General features: G+C 49.2%; 1 protein-coding gene across 1 annotated transcript in view; it reads left to right on the forward strand.

The window, feature by feature from the left end:
- Positions 1 to 5,676: 5,676 nt before the first annotated feature.
- Col26a1 (collagen type XXVI alpha 1 chain) overlaps positions 5,677 to 23,495 on the forward strand; it is a 136,853-nt gene continuing 119,034 nt past the window's right edge. Inside the window, exon 1 of the mRNA XM_028765932.1 lies at positions 5,677 to 5,834. Within this exon, the coding sequence (XP_028621765.1) occupies positions 5,677 to 5,834 (158 nt within the window). The remainder of the gene's footprint in view (positions 5,835 to 23,495) is intronic.

Below are 23,495 nucleotides of genomic sequence, written 5' to 3' on the forward strand. Positions count from 1 at the left end.
ATCTAGCTCAAAGAATATTTGTAGTTCGTTGCTGTTTTCTTGTGGTGCAGGGGATGGAACTCAGGCCCCTTGTATATGTATATGCTAGACAAACACACCACCAGGGAGCCCAATCTCCAGCTAGGATCAGAAGCAGGCAAATCAGGCATTACAATGAGCACTTGTCTGGCGTGTTCAAGACCCTGGTCATGATTCCCACCCCACAACCCTTCACCCCAGCCCCTTGGGATCAGCAGCTGGCTCTTCATCATGGAAGGAGAGGAACAGTAGATCTTGGACAAGTCACTTCTGTCTGTCAGTTAGAGACACTGCAAGCTCTCACCTGCCCACACAGGGCATTGTTGCGTGTGTGTGTGTGTGTGTGTATAGACCAGATGACTGGATGGAATTTCTCACATATCGGTCTACTTTGGTTTTTTGTGACAGTCTTTCACTGGGACCTGGGCTAGGCTGGCCAGTCCACCAGCGCAGGGCTCCTCCTGTCTAATGCTGGGTTTACGAGCTTGCACTGCCGTGCCCTGATTTTATTTACTTTCACTATGTTTTATTTATTGAGTGCATGTGTATATGCCCTGGTGTATGTGTGGAGGTCAGAGCACAACCTATGGGAGTCAGCTCTCTCCTTCCATGTATGTGGTTTGGGGATAAAACGTGGTAGGTCAGGCTTGGCTGCCAGCGCCTTTACCCACTGACCTCACCAGCCCCCAGCTAATTTTTTGAGGGGGGGTTTAATCCAACTCAAATCTTTCTGCCTGCAAAGCACACACTTTAGCAGCACCCGCATCTGCTCTCAGCTCCAGGCTTGGGATGTTAGATTTCTGGGGCTCTTGGAAAATGAACAATGGCTTCAGCCTCTCCGGAAGCTTTCCCATGTATTTCAGGAATGCTGGGAACACAGTTCTGAAACACAGACAAATGCCCGTGTGGAGAACTGATCAGAGGCCCCTGGGGCAGCGCTGCGGGGGCGGGGATGGCAGCTGTAGCAACAGCAGTTGTGAACATTTTAGTTTAGAGAATGCATTTGTCTTTTGCTGGCTTCTCCCAGGAGTGCCGGACTCCCAGGCTGCTGGAATGTCCCTAAGTTTCTGCCCAACACTTAGAGAGTTTATCCTTTATTTTAAAAATTTTTATTGTTTGCTGTTATTGTTTTGTTTTTTCCAATGCAGAGTCCTTACATAGTTCAGCCTGGCCTTGAACTCACTATGTATCTAAGGATGACTGGAACGCCTGATTTTCCTTCCCCAACCCCCAAATGCTGGGATTACAGGCATGCACCACCATATGCCACTTTATCTTTGAATGGAATTCTGACTGGAGAGGTGGCTCATGGGATAAAGGTGCTTGCCATGAATCCTGCCACCTCTACGTAATCCCTGGGAGCTGCATGGTGGGAAAAAAGAACTGACTTTCACAAGTTATCCTCTGCCGTCCACACATGCGGTTTGCTTTGTGCTCTGCCCTCTCCCCTCAATTAAAAAGAATAAGCGTTGAATAACAAGTTATATGAATCACACCTTCTCAATAGGATTTCCTGGTTTTGTTTGCCCCTGTCTCCCGAGTGCTACGAATACAGTGTGTACTACTATAGAACAGCAACAGCTACAACAAAAAAGATGCACCAGGGACTGGGGATACAGCTCAATTGATAAAGTGTTTGTCTGGTGTGAACGGAGAGTCTTGAGTTCGATTCCCAGCACCACCCATAAACAAAGTTGTACTGAGTTTGGTCCTCTGAGAAAGCCTGTGTTCTGCATGAGTCTATTGGCTGTTCCCACCTGTTGGGCTACCAGGTGTCCTTCCGTTAAATAATAGTGTTCCTTAGTATTTATTGATGGCTATCATATTTCAGGCACATGGTTCCAAGTACATTGTCTGAATAATTCATTTGATCCCCTCAGCAAATCCACAAATTAGATGCTGTTAATATTATTTTATTTTAGGGAGACAAGGTCTCACGTAGCCCAGGCTGGCTTCAAATTCTTTATGTAGCCAAGGATGACCTTGAATTCCTGACACTCTTGTCTCCATTTCTTTCTTTTTTGTTTTTGTTGTTTTTAAAAAATAGAGTTTTTAAGACAAGGCTTCTCCATGTAGCCTTGGCTGTCCTAGAACTCCCTCTGTAGACCAAGCTGGCCTCGAACTCATAGATTTGCTTGCTTCTACCTCCCAAATGCTAGGATGCTGGGATTAAAGGTATGTGCCATTACTACCAGGCTCCAAAGTTTCTCCCCTTGAAAAAGATTTCAGACGCAACACCACCCAGCAGTGGGGGATGGGAAAGTGGAGAAAGCATCTGTGGTATTTACTCTCCCTCCTCCAAAGAGAACAGCTGCTGCTGAGGCCCATTTCACAGTGCCAGCTGTGTGACCTTAGAGGAGTCATTCAACCTCTCTGAGCACCCTTGCTCATAGAAAAATCAAAAGAATACACTCGCCATGTCTTGTGTATAAATGCCACAATGAAAGCCATGATCCTGTTTGCCAATTAATAAAAGTTACTTTAGAAAATAATGACAACCTGGCTTGGGCCCACTCACCTAACCTAGCATGCACATAGGTCATGAGCTAAGGTCGTGGCAGTGCATGAAGTAGACATGGTGACGAGACACATCATGTAATTCCAACAGTCAAGAAAAGGAGACTGCCATGCACGGAGGTGCACACCTTTAGTCCTGCGGTTGGGAGACAGGCAATTTGATCTGTAAGTCTGAGTCCAGCCTGGTCTACAGAGCTAACTTCAGGACATCCAGGGCTACACAGAAAATCCCCATCTTGAAAACTCCGAATGAAACCAAACACAACTTCAAATAGTTGTGTGCTCCCACTGCTGTCTTGGAGACAGGAGTAGAGTGATGACGTCAAAGAACGATGTCATCTACTACACTCATGCTGGAGAACTGCACAATCGGATTACAAAAGAATTACCTAAAAAGCTCGTGTTCTTCTGCCTTTATGTGTGGTGGATTATGTGCTCCTGTAGGTGTGTTCGTGTGTGTGCGTGAAGGACGGAGGCTGATGGCTGATGGTAGGTGTCTTCCTCTATTGCCTTACATCCTACTTTTAATTACATTGAAGTGTGTGTGTGTGTGTGTGTGTGTGTGTGTGTGTGTGTGCATCAGTGTGCCATGGTCCACAAGTGGAGGCCAGGGGACAACTTGCTGGAGTCGCTCCTCTTCATCTACTACTTGAGACCTGAGGTTCAAACTCAGGGTGTCAGGCTTGACACAAACGCCTTTATCTGCTGAGCTGTTCCCCAGTCCCATGCTTTACAGATGGAAACACCGAGTTCCAGCTCTCACTGAGCCCGAGGCTAGCACAACCCTAAATCTTTACTGGGATGTACCCTGCATGACGCCAGATGGGACAGGAAGCCTGGCCCACGCTCTGTCTCAGCCTTTACTCCTAGTATTGTCCTGAGGACCGAGCAAATCCCGAGATGATCCAACCCTGCCAAGAGTGGGTAACCTCTAACCTGTAAAATGTCCTTGATAGAAGCTGTAGAACATGCCTGTGCTTAGTAAAGGATTGGGGGAGAGAGAGAGAGAGAGAGAGAGAGAGAGAGAGAGAGAGAGAGAGAGAGAGAGAAGAGAGAGAGAGAGAGAGAGAGAGAGAGAGGAGAGATGCTACGAATCTGATCTACATTCTTGTACATGCTAGGCAGACAGTCTACCACTGAGCCACGCCCCCAGCCCCTCCCTGGGGGATTCTAGGCAGGGGCTCTACCACTGAGCCACGCCCCCAGCCCCTCACTGGGGGATTCTAGGCAGGGGCTCTACCACTGAGCCACGCCCCCAGCCCCTCACTGGGGGATTCTAGGCAGGGGCTCTACCACTGAGCCACACCCCCAGCCCCTCACTGGGGGATTCTAGGCAGGAGCTCTACCACTGAGCCACGCCCCCAGCCCCTCACTGAGGGATTCTGGTCAGGAGCTTTACTACTGAGCTACAGCCCGTATTTTGCTGGGAGGATTCTGGACAAGAGCTCTAACTCCTAGGTCCATCTTCAGAGATCTTCCCCCACCCTGCCCCCATCTGAGACTGGTTCTCACTGTATAGCTCAGGCTAGACTTGTTCCTATTGCTTGGGGCTGGAATTACAGTCTTCTACATCATCTGGCTGTTAGGTAAGTGTCATGAGCCACCCACTCTGGTGACTTGTTATCTGGTCCACCATAGCCCCAAAGACACATAACCCGTATGTACCTTCTAGCATGGGTACCCCAATATATCACACTCAACTCTCTTCACCTTCTTCCCTGAATTGCCCATCCTGTCCCCTGAGAGTCCCTCCAATCCCAACTTGGTTCTTTTGTCTGTTACCAAGTCTTGCTATGTTGCCCAGGCTGGCCAATCTTCTTGCTTCCAACTTCCTAGGGCTGGAATCACCCACCGCCGTGCTCAGCCTGGCTCTGTTTTATTTTGCGGAACGTCCATCCTTCCCCAGTTCTCACGAGTCTTGGAGGTGGGGTTAGTCTCACAGAATAGATAGCCCCTCCATGGGATGTGCGATTGACACTTAGGATCTTTTTTCACACTCCTCATCCATCTCTCCCTCCAGCCCTGAAAGATTTGGGAGTCCTGCTTTATGGGGAGGGGGGCAGTTTCAGTGCCTCCTCCCAAAGGATTCTGAAGTGTGCTTCATGGGCACTGGTTAAATTCAACAGATGGTGAGGTCACAGCCCCCTCTTCCCCTGGATTTGAAAATACTCTGTCTTCCAACCCTTCTTCCATGCCTTGACTAGTGAGAAAGACCAGAAAACTCCACATTGCTGTCAACTGGCCTGTGCTGTGGGTGCTACTATCAGGAGAGGAACGCCGTTTGTACTTTCCGGGTTACCGTTGACACGGGGGCTCGCGATGAAGCTTAGGCTGGCCCCAAAATTCACAATCAATCTGTGGATTTTAGGGGTGCACCACCACACTAGCTAGGCTTAAGTGTGCTTGTGTGTGTGTTGGGGGGCTGTGCACACACGTGTACATGGATGTGTGGAGGTCAGAGGGCAACACAGGCGCCTGTTCTATTCCTCTTGGCCTTATCACCTCCAATCAGAGTTTCTCTCACCGAACCTGGAGCCAGGACAGAAGCCGGCAAGCCTCAGGGCTAGGGACTGTGGGATGAGGCTAGATGCCATTCCTGGCTTTTTATATGGGTGTTCGGGATTCGAACTCAAGTCCTCAGGTTTCTAAGCACACATTTTACTAACTTTCCATGAGCCTCAGATTCTACCTCTGAAAAATGGAGATAGTGATATCTCAAAGTGTCATGGTGCTCGATCAAAGACTGGGTACCGAAGAGGGACCGTATCACCTTGGTATGGAAAGTTCAAAACGTGTATGAGGGCCCACGATGTAAGATTTGGTGTTTGGGAACATGTGCGTCCCTGGGGTACCCCCAGCTTGGTAGACGCCTCCTCAGTCCTGGACCGCTGAGGGTTAAAAAGAAAGACCCACGCCCCCTTTGACTGCCCAGAGCCCACCTCGCTGAATTTGAAAAGGCGGCTCTGGAGAGGCGTGGGCGCCCCCCAAGACGACTTCCACCTCGGACCCTGACTTCACGCCACCACCGGCTGGCTCCCTGCGCTCCAGACTGGGGCAACAGGGTCAGTCCAGCCATCTGAAGCACTCCTAATCGTCCTCCGGCTCCCGGGACCCTAGGTCCCCGCGGGAGAGCCGTGCAAAATGAAGCTGGTTTTGCTGTTACCATGGGCGTGCTGCTGCTTGTGCGGGTCGGCGCTGGCCACCGGCTTCCTCTACCCCTTCCCGGCAGCAGCCCTGCAGCAGCACGGCTACCCGGAGCAGGGCGCCGGCTCCCCCGGCAACGGCTACTCGAGTCGCCGGTGAGTAACGCCAGTGGCCGGGCCTGGGGGTGCGCTGATTGGATCTAGGGACAGCGGGAGCTCAGAAGAGCCGTGGCCCAGTACTAGTAACCCAGGACAGTGGGCCAGGGGCGCGGAGGGTTGGATCCAGCAACATCGGGGTTTGTGAGGAACATTGGCCGGGTGCTGGGGGAGTGGGATAGCGGATCATGGACTGGGTCGAGAGACTGAGGGGTCCCACAGAAGCGGTGGTCTAATGTTAGGAGAGCAGGGGCTCGAAGGCGTGAGGGCCAGATCGAGGGACAACAGAGGGTCCGAGGAGTTGAGGTCTGTTTGTTGTTGAGGTCGAGAGTTTGGGGCGCCGCCGAACTGGATCGCCGGGCAGTGGGGATTCTGAGGCTCAATGGCTGCGTGCTGGGGGCGCAGGAGCTAAATCAAGGGACAGTGTGGACTCCGAGGAATGGTGGCTCGGTGTTGGGGGATTCAGGACACAGCGGGGGTGGGGGGAGCGTGAGAATTAGAGCCAGTGAGCGCTCCAAGGCGCAGTGACCCCATGCTGAGTGCTCTGTGCTTGGGGACACACCACAGAGACCAAGAGGCGAAGTGGACCAGTTGATTGGGAAGGAAGGACATCGGGCTTATACCACGAGGCCTGGGGGCACGGAGACTGAAAGCCAGATGGGGAACAGTGGGGTGGCCTCCGAGGCACAGTAGCCCGGTGCTAAGGTCGCAGGCCTGTGGACTGCGAACGTCTGGAACGCACGACCGTAGGAACCTTGTAGCTGGGTGCAGAAAGAGGGAATGGATATCTCCATCGTTTGCTGAGAACCCCGAGCCTAAGGAGGCCGGGGCGCCAACTTATGTCAGAGGGGTTCTGGAAACTCGGGGCCCCAGCTTTGAAGGTCTCCGGTCGCGCCCACTCCGTCTCTTCCCATCACGGGTTGTTTTTTTTCTTTTTTTTTTTTTTTTTGGTTTTTGGTTTTTGGTTTTTGCTCTGTACCCATCGGGCCCGGGGCTTCGAATAGAGATGGCACCGAGTTGCATCCGGGAGTCGTAGAGGGAGCTCCTGGGACTCACAAGACTCTGGGTTCAGCCTCCACGGAGTTGCCAAGGCTCACCTGTGCGGCCTTGGCTTTGTGTTCCACAGTTCCCAGAGTTACCAAGGCCATGAGTCCTTTTGGCCGCTTGGCGACACTGGAGAGCCCAATTCCATCTGGTCTTTGGGGCCCGAGGGGCCGAAGAGACTTTGGCTGCGACTTCCCATTCACTCTGGGACGGGGTACCCATCCGGATCCCATGGCTCCGCTATGGGCTTGGTGGAGGCGCGGGGTCACTCAGCCCTTAGTGCCTGGACCCGCCCGCTCCTTCCATCTACCGCCAGGTGGTGCGCTACCCTCCTCCGATGGTTTAGCGCTGTCTCGCTGGTTTTTGAATTCTCAAAGAAAACGCAGCGCGCCCAAATAAATGTTACTAACTGCGTTATTTGCGCATCTTACAGAATTTAGCTTTCCCGGTTGACAATCTCTTCAATCCTAGCATCTGTACTAGCGCCACGAGATGTATTTTATATCTCACACCACCACAGAATTAAGGAATGAAGTTACTATCTTACTGCTCTTGCAGAGGACCCGAGTTTGGTTCCCAGCATCCACTGCACGGGTCTCACAGTATCGCCTCCTTTGCCCACATCTCCAGCTCCAAGCATCTGAGGCTCTCTTCTGGTCTCTGAGGGCGGACACTACACTCACACGTGGGCATACACACACACACACACACACACACACACACTTTACACAAATAAAACTGTCTTCTAAATTGAGAGTCTCCCTCTTTGAGTTCATTGTCAACACGCAGGATTGACTGCCACCTTCGTTCTCCAAACGTGTTCTATTATGCCCCTTCCTTTTATGGAAGCTAGGAACGAGATCCCAGGTCTTATTGCCAGTTTGCCTGTGATTTTATTTTGTTGGGAAATAAGTTTCTCGACGCTTCTGTTGGGAGAAAGCTCCAAACACCCTCGGAAGTGTGGACCGTGCACACTTCCGTGTGTGAAGATAGCAGTAAAAGCAAGCTTTGGAAGTTGTACTACATTCTGTGTAGTGTGAGCTGTGATTTCATTTTGGAACAAAACCGAACACAGGTGCTGGGGATTCAAACCCGGGTCCTCACGCTTGTGCCGCAAGCTGTCTTATCCACAGAGCCCTCTCTCCAGCTCCCTTTAAAACTTAAAATCTGAAACAGAGTCTCACTAAGGACCCTGGACCGGTCTTATACCTGTGACCTGGTGACCCTTCTGCCTCAGTTTCCACTGTAGCCAGGGTTACAGGCTTCCTCTGTTAGGTCTGCCTTGGAAACCAGTTCTTGTGTGTGTTTGTGATACTGTTTTTGAGCAGTTATCAAGTATAGAGATAGTCTTGGGACTAAACCAGAGAACTACACACACACACACACACACACACACACACCCTAATCTATAGATTTGCATCTCGGGATTCAGCCAAGTTTGGATAAGTAGATACCAGACTCGATGAGCATGACCAGGAATTTTATCAGCATTTTATAGCAAGGAGACCAGAACAGTTTGTGCTGGGAGCCACGGATGCTTCATGGATGCAGGATCCCTTTTCTTTGCCAAAGTTTGCTTTCTGGGGCAGGAGCAGTGGTTCAGGTGGAGCTACAGTGCTGAGCTACTGTGCCTGCAGTACCAGGGCTTGGGAGGCTGAGACAGGAGGATTCCTGGGACTTGCTGGTCAGCAAGGCTAGCTGAGTTATTGAGCAGGTTCAGTGAGAGACCCAGTTTCAAAAAAGTTTCGAGCGATAGAGAAAGACAGCCGGCCTTGACCTCTGTCCTCTACACGTGCACAGACACGCCAAAACGTGCACACACACAAGCACAAGTGAAACTCAACTGCCTTCATTCTATTTGGAAATATTTTCCAGAAGTTTCTATTAGAAGGATTCTCCAAGCACACACAAAGGTTTGTCTGTAATTCTATCGCTTTCCTTCTGTTCGAAAATATCTTTCTGAGGTTTCTACTGGGAGAGATCTCCAAGCAGCCTCAAAAGTGTGGACTTTGTACGCTTCCATATGTGAAGATAGAAGTAAACACGTTTCATACATTGTAAAAGAGTCTGTATGGTGTGATGTCATTTATGCAACAAAGTGGTGCCACACAGCGCCCCCAAGCCCCCACAGTGTCACACAGCTTCCCCCCCCGCCCCCCCCCCCCCGCCCCCGCTGAACCATAGTACAGGATTGATCCCACTGCTTTGTATATGTCAGGCAAGTGCTCCATATCCATTCCCCTTTTATTAAAAAACAAAAACAAAAAAACCCTGTTAGCTAATTTGTATGTGTTTGAGTGTGCCCTGTGTGTGTGTGTGCTGTGTGTGCATGAGTGTGTGTGTGCATGTGTGTTTGGATGTGTGTCCCTTTGCATGCTCATGTGATGGCCAGAGGAGAATGTTCTGGATCTGTACTTCTCTGCCTATTCCTCCACATCCCTCACTAAGCTTGGAACAAGGCTGGCAGCCAGCGATGCCCAGTGACCTTCCTGTCCCCAGGGTCCTCCCTCGACTGTGCTGGGCTTAAAGATGTGTTCCTCCATATTGGTGTTTTATGTGGGCCCTGGGGATTCAAACCCAAGTCCTTATGGCTACGCAGCAAGTCCCCTTAACTACTGAGACCTCTCTCCCCAGCTCCTTTGTAAACTTCCTTAATTTTGGAATAGGGTCTCTCTAGAGTGCTTTGGCTTGTCTTGGACTTGCTGTGTAGTGAAGACTAGCTTTAGTGTTATGATCCTCCTGCCTCAGCCTTCCAAGTCACCGGGATTAAGGGCATTTACTGTTGTGCCTGGCTTGGAAAATAATTGTGTGTGTGTGCATGTGTGTGTGTATATACATGTGTGTGTACATGTGTGTACATGTGTGTTCGTGTGTGTGTACATGTGTGTACATGTGTGTGTGTTCATGTGTGTGTGTGTACATGTGTGTGTGTCACTGAGAAGGGAACCCAAGAACTCATGCAAGGCAAGCACTCTACCCACTGAGCTATATCCCTGGGCCTTCATTTCTCTTTTCTCATTTTTATGTGTGCATGTTGTGTGTGTGTAGGTATGGGTATGTTTGCATAGATGCAGGCGTGTGTGTGTGTGTGTGTGTGTGTGTGTTGGGGGGTGTAGTATTTAACCACTGAGCATCTCTCTGGCTCTATTTCCCTTTTTAGAAACAGGGTTTCATGTACCCTCCTGACAGGACCCCCAGGTATATGCAAGGGGAAATCCTGTTCCACCCCAGTCTCTCTTACCTCCAAATTCCACCATTAAACTATAAAGCTGTAATGATCTATCCATTGATGCCATCTGAGCCCTCATGACCCAGATCATCTGTCCATGTTGGCTCTCTTTGGTCACCTCTATTAGAAACCCAGCATGGATCTCTGTGTGGGAATTGCTTTGGGAGTCACAAGAAAGGTCATTTTAAGTACAGCCTCAGTGGTCTGTTGACGGACTCTCAGGATCCTTGCCACCTGACATTGTCCCCCAATGAATGGTCTTGTACAAGTCCTTTAATTTCCTGGAACCTATCTTCTGCTCCATATGATACGGTTGCCATGGAAACCATGGTGGACGTGAGATGCTGGCAGCAGAAGGGGATGCAAGGATTGACAAATACCCATCTTACCTCATTCGCCTTTACATGTTCCCAATTGTTTATGTGTGTACACATGCCCACATGTTGATATATACAGGTGTCCACACAGATGTTCACATGCCCTAATGAACACACACACGTGGTGGACAGAGGACAACTTTGTGCATCCTTCCTGAGACACCATCTATATTGGTTTTTAAAGAAAGGGTTTCTTACTGTCCTGAAATTCATGGAGTAGGCTTTGTGGCTGTCCAGTGAGTGCAAGTCCTTATTTGTCTCCCTGGCACAGGAAGTTTGAACATGTACCACCACATCTGGATTCCTCCCCCCTCCTCACAGGAATCTGAGGATTATTGCTCTTGAAAGGCAAACAACACTTTGTTGGGTGAGGTATCTCCCAGACCTCTCTTTTTCACTTTTTGATACAGGGCCTCATATACTCCAGGCTAGGATGACACTATGCTACTGATCCTCCTGGGGTTGCTAGTGTCCATTCACACACCTGGTTCTTGCATTGCTTGGGATTGAAACCAGGGCCTCTTACATGCCGGGTAGTGTTCTACAACTTGAACTACATCCTCAAGTGTCTCATTTGTCTTTGTTCCCAGCTCCCATCAGGAGAGTCAGAGTTGCTTAGCCTTGTGCTCAGGGCTCTGTCTGAGATAGCCTCCTCTGCCTCTTGCTACAGCCCATTATCCCTTGCCCTACAGAGGGCTGGTCAGCCCCATCTGAGGGGGAAGATGGGAAAGGGCCAGGCAGGTGCTACATTCTTAATCTCTCTCTCTCTCTCTCTCTCTCTCTCTCTCTCTCTCTCTCTCTCTTTCTCAAAATAGAATTTTTCTGTGTAGCCCTGGCTTTCCTGGAACTTGTTCTATATACCCGGCTGGCCTCAAACTCAGAGATCTGCCCACCTCTGCCTCCAGAGTGCTGGGATTAAAGGCATATGACACTAGCACCCAGCACTAACTCTGAGCTCTCCTAAATCATAACTTTAGTGGTGCTGACTGCTGTAGGTGCTAGGGTTTCAGCGTCCAATACATCACAGAGGGAGTTAGACTGCACAGTCATCTCTCAAAGATGATGCGGAGCCTTACTTAGGGAAGACCCAGGTTACTGTTCTTGTAGAATTTCAGTTACTGGGCCAGGAAAGATGATGGTTTAGTGAGTTAAAGTGCTTGCTATGCACTTGGCCCTGAGTTCAAATCCCCAGCAGCCACATAAAAAGCTGCCTGTGGCTATGCGCTTCCTGTGATGCCATCACCCTGGTGGGTAGAGACAATAGGCTCACTGGTGCTGGATTTTACACTCACACATGTACACACACACTCTTCCCTGCACACACACACACACACACACACACAAAGAAACTCAGTTACATCTTGGCTCAAATTGCAAAGTGTTTGCCCACTTCCTGACTGTCCTCTATACAAATGGGCGGAGAGAATGTAGAACCTGAAACCATTTTATATCCCACTGGGATATTGTCTGGCAGGTCTGCTTGGGAAAGGTTCTGAGCCTCAATGTGACGACAGGGCTGTAACCCCACTCTTCTCCTCACTCCTCTGTTGCCTTCCCTCCCCCCCCCCCCCCCCACTCCCCCTCTTTCCTGCTCCTCCTGTCCCCCCTCCATCTCTACTCTTCTTCGTGCTTCCTCAGAAGTGACCAGCATTGAGGACATCTTCCAGCACAGTGGTCAGGTCTCCGCTTTCGGAGGCGGAGATCATTTGGGGGTGGTTGGTTTCTCCTTCCACCATGTGGGCCCCAGGTACTGAACTCAGATCTTCAGTCTTGGTGGCAAGTGCTTTTACCTGTTGAGCCATTTAGCCAGCCCCTGGCTTGTGTGTGTGTTTGTGTAAGGATGGGGGTGGGAACAAGATTTCTCTGTGTAGCCTTGGCTGTCCTTGAACTCTCTCTGTAGATCAGGCTGCCCTGGAACTCAGAGATTCACCTGTCTCTGCCTCCAGAGTGCAAGGATTAAAGGTGTGCACCACCACTGCCAAGCTGAGTTCTCGGGGTCAAACTCAAGTCCCCAGGCTTGTAAAGTAAGCAGTTTCATGGCTGAGCCATCTTCCCAGACACTCAATATTCTTCTCTTTAACTTTGTGTGACATCTGATGGGTCAATGAAATATCCTCTGATGACCTAAGTATCCACTGAGGAGATATGCTACCTCTTGCCTTCCCCTGGCCTTTCTAGGATGGTGTTGTGTAACACTATTTCTAGAGAGATGAGAACAGACTTCTACATACCCAAAATATGGAACCAGCAGAGACCATAGCAAAGGCACCATCAAAGTCCAACTTGGTGAAACAATGAGTTAGTTGTACTTCCTCACAGGAAGGTGGGTGAGGAGTTAATTACAAAAACATGGATTATTCATGGCAGCTGCATCCCTGAGAGCATGGGTGATGGCTCATGAAAGATGAAACTCTCTGGACTACTTGCAGGCAGATCAGCAAGCTGGGTTGTCTCCTCTATTCAGCAGTCTACTGCTTATAGAATCTTTGGTGGGGAGGGCCATTGTGAATCTGCTACGTTTCTGGAACTTCCTGAGACTTGTGTGTGTTTACTTGTTTACTTCCTGTGTTCTAAGAAGCCTCCCCTTTGAACTTACTGAGTTTTAAAGAGATTCACTCAAGGATGGAGTATTAAAATGGGAGGAAATTGCTACCCAAGAGATAGTTTTCTAGTCTCCCACTCCACCTTGAAACCTTTCAAGTCCACCTTGGTTTCCCTCTTACCTCCCACTGAGGTGGGTGTGGTTCAGGGAGATAAGTGAATAGGCTCTCCTACTCAAGGCATCCTGACTGTGGTCGCTGGCGCGAGCTGGCAATGCTACAGTACACTCAGAGTACGCCTTACTGGAAAGTGTGTCATTTAGCCGGTCCCTTGCATTCCAAAGAACTGTGATATCCTTGGTGACTTGGAGATCCTGAATCACCTGGCAGGACTTCTCTGTATAGGACCTCCCACAGTGGGCTTGAAGCCCTTGGCTGGTGGGAACATAACCCCATAGTTAGTGGTTACACATGCCTTGGAGTTGGTAAAAGGGGCTGTAGGTGCACACACCTTTTATCCAGGACTGGAAACCTGATTCTTTTTCAAATGACATTCACTGGGGCTGGGGAGGTGGCTCCGTGATTTAGAGCTCTGTCTGTCTGAGGACTGGAGTTCCATTCCCAGCATCCTTGTGGGACAGCTCACAACTGCATGTGACTTCAGCTCTAGGGGATCTGGTGCCCTCTTCTGACTCCTTCAGTTATCCACATATGAGAGAAGACACACAAAGACACATGCATACAGATTTTTTAAAAAAAAAAAATTAAATTACACTTATTTATTTACATGTATATGCATCTGTGTGCTTGTGAACTTATGTACTATACAGCTTGTGGAAGTTGATTTGCTCCTTCCACCATGTGAGTTCTGGGTATCAAACTCAGGCCGTCAGGCTAGGTGGCAGTCACCTCCACCCACCTAGGCATATCATGGGCCTGACAGTTTAGTTTTTGAGACATTGACTCTTATTGAGCCTGGCGTTTACCAATTCAGCTAGATTGGCTGGCTGGTGAGCCCCAAGGGTTCTCCTGTCTCTGCCTCCCTAGTGCTGAGATTATAGGAACACACCAACCACATTTGGCCTTTTACTTGGGTTTTGGGGACTAAGCTCAGATCCCCATACTCCTGCAAGCACTTTGCTGACTAAGCCATTTCCTCCAGCACAGGATTTTTAAAAAGTTTTTTGAAATCACCCAGAATGGTCTCCATAGACGTATCTGGGCTTGGGGAGGTCGGGCGAACCGTCCTTCAAAGCCCTAAGGATTCTGATTCCTTCTTTCTGTGTTCTCTCAGCTTGTCTGTTGTTTTAAAAAGCTGTTCTCAGAGAAAGCATTGCTGGGGTAGGAAAATCCTCACTAGCTTCTCCTGCTCACATTGGCCCCACACCTCATTGCCGCTCGAGAGTGTGTGATCTGGACCAGCCGCCCCTGGGGCGGTGACCTGAGCCTCCGTAACGAACTGTTAAAGGATTTTCAGGAATGTTCACACAGAGTGCCTAGGGGAGCAAACTTACACACCATATACGGTCCTCTGATCCTCTTGGGGGCCCCACCCTTCTAGCTGCCTCTCCCTGTGGAACAAGCAACATTCAGTCCAGGTTAGCCGGTCATAATCGTGGACAGGTGAGTCCTCTGGCTTCTTGCATTCCCCTGTCTGACACTATTAACTTGAGTTGTGAGGGTTACAGCAGGCTAGGTTCAGGCAGCCCTAACAAGCAATGGACACCAGTCCCTCAATCTGTCAGTTATAAAGACAATTCAACAATGAAAACAGAAAAGGACTAATTCAGGGTTGGTGAAATAGCTCAGTGGACAAAGATGTTTGCTGCCGAGGCTGACAAGCTGAGTTCCCACCTGGTGGGAAGAAACAGTAACGCCTGTAAATTGTCCTTTAACCTCCACTCATGCGCCGTGGAAGCCTGTGCGGTGTGCACAACATGTACGAGAATACACACACACTCTTTCACACACACACACACACAGACACGTACATACATACACATGTGTACACAAACTACATGCAAAAACCAAAGAGATTTATTCAGCTGGCCACATTGGGAAGAGGAACACAGAGGTTCGATGACCCCTCCATCCCAAATTCTATCTTTGGTATTCTGACATAGCTTTTGGTTTAAGTCAGGGCAAAAGGTTTGTATGGCCAGCTAAGCAGTCCTGGTCAAGGTGTGGTCCTCTCTCCCCCATCACTTACCTATCGTTGTCTTGGCTCCAGATAGTTTTTGTCTCCGACTGGCACCAGGCTTCAGCTCCTTTCCCAGTGATTCCTGGGGAAATTCCAGTTTCTTGTGGACCATCGTTTCAATAACCTGGTAGCCAAAGGAAGGGGCACAAGTGTCTCTTTAAAATATCTTTGTAGGGCAGTGGTGACACATGCCATTAGTCCCAACACTCACGAGGCAGAGGCAGGTGATCTCTGTGAGTTCAAGGCCAGCCTAAGTCTACAGATCGAGTTCCAGGACACCCAAGGCTACACAGAGGAACCCTGTCTCAACAAAATCTAAATACACAAACAAACAAATAAGTAATAAATAAAATATCTACATTCCCAGCTGGCAGTGGTGGTGATGCATGCCTTTAATTTCAGTGCTTGGAAGGCAGAGGTGGGTGGATGTCTCAGTGTGTGGAGGGTAGACGACAACCTTGAGTCGTTCCCTTTCACCTAGTGTGTTACAGGGTCTCTTGCCTGTCACTGTTTAAATTGGCCTGCAAGATGCTGGGGTTCTTCTGTCTCCACCTACCAGCTTACAATAGGAACGCCATAGGATCATAGACATGTCCTACTGTGTCAGGCTTTATGTGGGTGCTGGGGATTTGAACTTGGGTTCTCATGATGACATTGCAAGTGCTTTAGCCACTGAGTCATCTCCCTGCTTGGAGCCTTGTGGATGATTCAGGCTTTCCACGTCCCTAGAATGTTCCCTGGAACCTGACCTTCCGCCCACCTGATGGGGGGGCTCCTGGTGGGCTGACCATTTGTGTGCTGTGAGCGTCCCAGTGCTTGGGCAGTTTCTTCCTGCTTCAGTTCCACTGACTACATCCAGACAGGTCATCTCTGGCTTTTGATACATCTGCCTTTCCTGTCCCCCTGGAGGGCCCTGTCTACAGCCCTTTCCCTAGGCCCCTGTGATTGACTCGGCCATACGGCTGGTCTTTGGACTCCCAACAGTCTTGACCTTTCTGGGCACCCAGTTCTGGGGTGATACGATCCTTGGCTGCTGGGGAATGTATTGGCCTCGTCCGTCCCTCTCCTTGTTCTGCAGCTGTTGATGACAATTCACTACGATCCTGAGAATTTGTGTGCATGTGCGTGTGGCGCCTGTGTCTACGCACTCCCATTCAGAGGCCAGAAGAGGACCTATAGCTCTCCATCTTAGTCTTGAGTTGGAGCTAGGGAGGCAGCCAGCGATCCCCAGTAATCCTCCTATTCCACCACTGACCCAGCACTGGGTCGGGGTTGGGGGGCAGATGGGCATGGCCACGCCCAGCTTTCTGCATAAAGCCTGCGTATCTGAACTCAGGTCCGCATGCTTGCGTCACAAGCGCTCTTGTCCACTAAGCCATCTTCCCACATCCAAATTAAGAAGCTCTATATGTCTCGAAAGCCTAGGAACCTGAGTTCTGTTTCCATTACTCACATAAAGGTGGAAGGAGAGAACTAGCTTCACGCACGCATGAACACGCACACAAAGAGTAAGAATAAAAAGTTGGTCTTTTCTTTTAAAGGCAGGATCTCGCTATATAGCCCTTGGAGGCCTCAAATTCATGAAGAGCCCCCTGCCTCTGCCTCCTGAGTGCTGGGATTAAAGGCATGTGCCACCACATCTGGACTATTTTTTGAGAAATTGTTTTAATTATTTTAATGTTTGATCAGGTGTTATTCTAGGGCCTCTGAGGGAGAAAATTTTATAATCTCTCTCGTGTGTGTGTGTGAGTGTGTGTGTGTGTGTGTGTGTGTATGTGTGTGTACACGCGAGTGCACATGCGCACCAAAGCCTTGTTTGACCCAGGAATGGTAGTACATACCATGTGGCCACAGAAAATTGCACTATACCCATCAGTCAAGTTGAACTTCTGACTCTCCTGCGCACACTGTCTGCATGCCAGGATTACAAATGCATGTGACTAATTCCAATTTCACCTGCTCTTTAAAAAAATAATTAATACTTATTTATTTCCTTATTTATTTTTGAGACAGGATGTCTATGCAGACCAGGCTTACCCAGAACTCAGTATATAGACCAGGCTGGCCTCAAACTTAGAGATTCATTTGCCTCTGCATCCCGAGTGCAGGGAGTAGAGGAGTATCCTACAATGCCGACCAAATGTGTCTTATTTTTAAATGTGTGAGTGCGTGTGTGTCTGTGTGTATATGCGAATGAAGGTGTTGGAAGACGTTGGGTCCTCCAGAGCTGGAACTATAGGCAGTTGAAAGCCGCCTAATGTGGGTACTAAGAACTGAACTCAGATCTCCTGGAAGAGCAGAAGATGCTCTTGAACACTCAGGTATCTCTCTAGCTTCCACTCCCAGTTTAATGTGGTGCTAGGAGTCAAACCTTCATGCATGGTAGGCAAGCGCTCTTAACCACTGAGCCATGGGCCTTAGCAGGTAATGTAGGAAGGACTGACCAAGCTCAGGGTTTGGACAAAAGCAAAATCTTGTTCTGGTTTGCCATTTGTGGTGATGGGGATGGAACCCAGGGTCTTATGTGTGCTAACCACATAAGATAACCACTGAGCCACGCCCCTAGTCCCTCCCTGGGGGATTCTAGGCAGGTGCTCTACCACTGAGCCACGCCCCCAGCCCCTCCCTGGGGGATTCTAGGCAGGGGCTTTACCACTGAGCCACGCCCCCAGCCCCTTACGGGGGATTCTAGCCAGGGGCTCTACCACTGAGCCACGCCCCCAGCCCCTCACTGGGGGATTCTAGGCAGGGGCTCTACCACTGAGCCACGCCCCCAGCCTCTCACACTGGAGGATTCCAAGAAAGTTCTTGACCACTAAGTCATGTCCTAGACATAGTAATTCCTTATTAATTCAGTTTCAGTGGACAGACTCTGCTGCGTTCACTCTTCAGACCGAGTTGTGTAGAACAGTGATGAACTCGTGGGGCTAGAAATGATTCCCAGGCAGACGGAGACGGGAGCCACAGCACTCTGACAGTGTGGGGGTCCCCCTAGACTGCTGCAGGAAGAACGGCTCGCATCTACTTTTGTTATTTTTCCCCCTCTTTCCATAAAAGCGATAACACTGGAAGTTGTCTGCCTGCTAGTTCTGGTCCTGGAACAGCTGCACATGGGGACAGCTGTCTCAGCTTCAGGACACAGGATCTACCGGAGATTAATAACAGAGCTCGGCCAAGCCCATGGGGAGCAGAACCGGCTAAGGTTACCCTGCACCAGGAAGTGTGCCTGCCCTGCTGACAGCGGGTGGGGAGCCTGCAGGATGGATGGGATCTTGGGGCGCCAGGGGGTGGCTGGGCAAGACGGCCCACTGGCTGGCCCTGCCAAATCCACCTCCCACCCCTTGAGATGCAAACTGATTCTCCCAAGAGCCTCTGGCTTCCGCTGGACCTGAAACCCTGCAAGAGCTGGTCTCCGAGAATTCTGTGAGAAGCCAGAAATGGAAGCCAAATGGTGTCAGGTAGAGGAAACTGGTGGCTGTCTGTGGCTCAGCAGGCTGGGCAGCTGTGAGGGTGCAGGCTCCTGGGGCCAGGACAGATGTGTAGGTGAGGCTCACTCATGTTCTATTTTTAAAAGTCCTGGCACACGTGCATGTGTGTGTGCACACCAGTGTGTGGGGACCAGAAGTCAATAGTGGGTGTTGCTACTCAAGTTTGTACCTCATATTTTAAAAAGGAGGTAATTCATTTTTAGTTTATTGACTGGTTGTGTGTACGCCTGTGCATGTGTGCGTGTGCGTCCGTGTACGTGTGCGTGCCTACTTGTCTGTGTGCACTATGTGCATGCAGATGCTGCAGAGACCAAAAGAGGGCGTCAGATCTCCTGGAGCAAAAGCAATGAGTGGTCCTAACTACTGAGCCGCCTCTCCGGGCCCCTCTCCCAACTCTACTTATTTATTTGTTTAATTAATTGGTTAATCAATTTGAGACAGTCACTCATTAGCCCGTAGCTCACTGAGTAAGCCAGTCTGTCAGCAAATCCCAGGGCTCTGCTCATCTCTGCCTTCCCGGTTGTGTAATTGCTGCGCACCAGTACGCCTAACTTTTTTTTTTTTTTTTTTTTTACATTGGTTCTGGAAATGAAACTAAGGTCTTCCTGCTTCCTTACTCACTGAGGTATCTTCCAAACCTGTGATTCTGCACGTGTGTGTGTGTGTGTGTGTGCGTGTATGCATGTACGTGTGTGCCTGTGTGTGCTTATGTGTGTGTGTCTCATCATCTTGCTTGCTGTGTCAATGTAGCCCTTGTGGCTGTAGAATGTTGCTGCTAAGGTGGCAGTTGGGTGAGCATCTCGTCTCTTCCTTGCCTTGAGCTGTCTTGGGTGCATGTTCAGAGACAGACTTGCCAGATCACAACACCAATCTCAGTTTTCTGAGGGCCCGTTTCACAGTGCCTGTGACATCTTCTGTCCCTATAACAGTGAAAATCTGTTTGTCATTTTCTGGGTCTTTTTGGTTGATACTACCATTTAAGATAGAATTGCACTTTATAGTTCAGGCGGGCCTTGAACTCATAATCCTCCTGCCTCAGCTTCCTGAATGCTAAGATCATAGGCATGCATTGTTATCTTTTTTTTTTTTTTAAGTGAGGCTGGAGAGATGGCTCAGTGGTTAAGAGCACTTGGAGCTCTTGCAGAGGGCCCAGGTTCAATTCCCAGCACCAACACAGTAGCTCTTAACTGACTGTAACTCCAGTTCAGGAAATCTAATGTCCTTTTTGGCCTTCACAGATATCAGAAATGTAAGTGGTACACAGACGTACATACAGGCAATGCACATAAGTAAGTATAGATTTAAAAAGACTGTGTATGCGGCGTGTGTGCGTGTGTGCGTGTGTGTGTGTGTGTGTATGGATGCCAGAGATTGATGTTGGGTCTCTTCCTTTATCACTTGCCACACCCCATTTTTAAAGATAAGATCTCTACCTAAATCTGGAGATCAGTAACTGATTAGATAAGGCTGGCCAGCAAGCTTTGGAGATCTGGTCTCCATGCCCCAAATGCTGGGGTTCTGAGTGCTCGCCACCGTGCCTGGCTTTTTTACCTCAGTGCTTCTTGCTCAAACTGGATCAACTCCCTCACTGACTGAGCTGTCTCCCCAGACCCCACGTGTTTTCAATTTTGACATAATCAAATTTATCTGCTTTTTCTTTTGTTGTTTGTGTTTTTAGTGTCGTAGCCAAGAACCTCTCACCCAATCCAATGTCATGAAACTCTTCCCTGTGTTTTCTTCTAAGAGTTTTATTATTTTTTGTCTTGTATTAATAAGACCTTTAGGGTTTTTTTTGAGCTATCTTTTTTTTTGGGGGGGGGGGTGGCAGGGTGTTAGTAGCCCAAGCTGTCCTTGAATTCTCTGTGTAGCTAGGCTGGTCTCAAAACCATGATTCTCCTGCTGTATCTTCCCAAGTGCTGGGATTAAGATTGAACATAGACCACCACAGAGACTGAACCACCAACCAAAGACCATGCATGGGCTGGACCTAGGCCCCCTACACATATGTAGCTGGTATGCAGATGGTCTCCATGGGGGTCTCCTAACAATTGGAGCAGGGGTTGACTCTGACTCTGTTGCTTCCCTTTGGATCCCTTTCCCCTAGCTGGACTGACTTGTCTGGCCTCAGTGGGAGAGGATTTGCGTAGTCCTGCAGTGACTGGATATGCCAGGGCAGGCTGGTACCCATGGGGGGGGGGGTCCCTTGGGGAATGAGAAGAGGGAGCGTGAGGATGAGACTGGGAGGAGAAGAAGGGGAGCTGCAATCAGAAAATAAAGTGAATAAATAAATAAGTTAAGAGAAAAAAATAAAAACAAACAAAAAAAGAGTGAACATGAAACCCATGGAGAAGCACACACCTTTAATTCCAGAATTTGGGTGACAGAGGCAGGTGGGTTTCTGTGAGTTTGAGGTTAGCCTCATCTACACAGTGAGATCCAGGACAGCCAGGGCTACATAGTGAGACTTTCTCTTGAAAAAACTCAAACCAACCCAAAACCACACTGTTCACTTTGTTTTTAGATTTTTTTGTTGTTTTTTTCAAGACAGGGCTTCTCTGTGTGGATAGACCTGAATGTCCTAGAACTCACTCTGTACATGAGGCTGGCCTCGAATTCTGAGATGTGCCCGTCTCTGTCTCCCAAGTTCTGACATTAAAGGCGTGTGCCACCACACGTGGTACAAGGCATCGTTCTATGTTGAAGTTGAAGGATCAGCAGAATCGTATTTAAAATATATAATATTACACTATTGAGTCACAGCTTGAACTTTTCTTATTATTTTAACACTTTTGACAACACAGTCTCATGTAGCCTACACTATCAGTGAATTCACTAAGTTGCAAAGGATGACCTTGAATTTCTGATCCTCCTGCCTCTGATGACCGAGTGTGTTTGGTTTTTTATAATGTTATGGATGGAACCCAGTGTTTTATGTATGTTAGATACTCTACCACTGAGCCACGCCCCCAGCCCCTCACTGGGGGATTCTAGGCAGGGGCTCTACCACTGAGCCACACCCCCAGCCCCTCACTGGGGGATTCTAGGCAGGGGCTCTACCTCTGAGCCACACCCCCAGCCCCTCACTGGGGGATTCTAGGCAGGGGCTCTACCTCTGAGCCACGCCCCCAGCCCTTCCCTGGGGAATTCTAGGCAGGGGCTCTACCACTGAGCCACGCCCCCAGCCCCTCACTGGGGGATTCTAGGTAGGGGCTCTACCACTGAGCCACGCCCCCAGCACCTCACTGGGGGATTCTAGGCAGGTGCCCTACCAACCCTTTTCATCTTCTTCATTTCCTGACTCCTGTTCACTGGGCTCTCTGTTGGATTGTTCTAAACCATCTCCAGACCCCAGCCCTTTACTTGTGCAGCTTTCCTTTAGACGATGCCTTCGAGATTTGTCTTCTTGGATCCCTTGCTGTTGGATTTGAACTCTCATCTGTTCAGGATCTAGAGTTAGACTGACAGTTTGGGAATTGGTCTTCACCTGCGTCCTAGATCTGTCTTTGAGCCGAGTCTCTCCCTTCTGCTTCTCTGTGGCATTTCATAGCCACTGGCTGTTGCTTTATTCCCTCGCTGAGTGAAGCATATCCTTCAGTCTCTTTCTCAGAAAGAGTTCTGCTCAGCCACCTCGGAGATAAAGACTAGTGTGTTCCTGTGAATTCACATCTATTGATTTTGCCCTTATAGGAATTTATGCCTTTTATATTTAATTGCATTTGTTTGTTTGTTTGTTTAGCGTGTGTGCATAGCATGCATTCACACATATATCTATGCCATGCCGTTTGTGTGGTGGTCAAAGGACAACTTGCAAGAATCGGTTCTCTCTTCCTCTATGTGGTTTTGGGGACTTGAACACAGATTGCCGGGTTTGGTGTCCAACACCCTTAGACGCTTGTAGCCATCTTGCCAGCCCTTGCCTCATCTCTTGCCAACTTAGCCATGATGTAAATAATATTTATATTTTAGTGCTCCTGTGTGTGGTGTGTATAAGTATGTACATGTGGTTTTGTCCTGTGTGTGGTGTGTATAAGTATGTACATGCGGTTTTTTCGTTTTTGACATAGGCTCTTACTATGTAGCCCTGCCCAACCTGGAGCTTGCTAATATAGACCAGGCTGACCTTGAAATCACAGTGATCTATCTGCCTCTGCGTCACACATGCTGGGATTTATGTATGTATATGGTAAATATGAATGCATACGAATAGGTTTGTTCATTTGAGGGTGCGTATGCCTGCATGTGGACACTAGAGACTGAGGTCAGGCACCTTCCTCAAGCACTCTCCACCTATGTATAGCCAGGGCCTCGAGCTTGAGCCCAAAGTTCAGCCGCTCAGTTTGGGGATTCCCTTTCTTGCCTCCTGAGTTCTAGGATTAAAGATGGCGGCCATTTCTTGCCCAGCATTTATGTATGGCAATCGCTTTTTCTGGCCTAGCATCTTTTCCTAGCCCAGCATCTTCCTAGTTCTGTACTTATATTTTTTAATTTATTATTTTTATTTGAATGTGTGTGTGCGCGCACACATGCATGTGTGTGCATGTGAGTGTGTGTGTGTGGTGTGTATGGTGTGTTTTCTGTGCTGGGGACTATGAGGTATCTGAGGCTAGGTAGGGATCAGACACCCACAGGATCTAAGAACCAAACTGTAGGGATGCAAACCTCAGCCCGAGGATGGGATGTGGGTAGTGAGTGGAGCATTTGCCTAGCATGTGTGAAGTCCAGCTGTGAAGCACTGAAGAAACCCGGGCATGGTGGCGCACACCTATAATTCCAGTACTTGGGA

Source organism: Grammomys surdaster, unplaced genomic scaffold, assembly GCF_004785775.1.
Source record: "Grammomys surdaster isolate TR1022 unplaced genomic scaffold, NIH_TR_1.0 166, whole genome shotgun sequence".
In the NCBI taxonomy this organism is placed as follows: Eukaryota; Metazoa; Chordata; class Mammalia; order Rodentia; family Muridae; genus Grammomys; species Grammomys surdaster.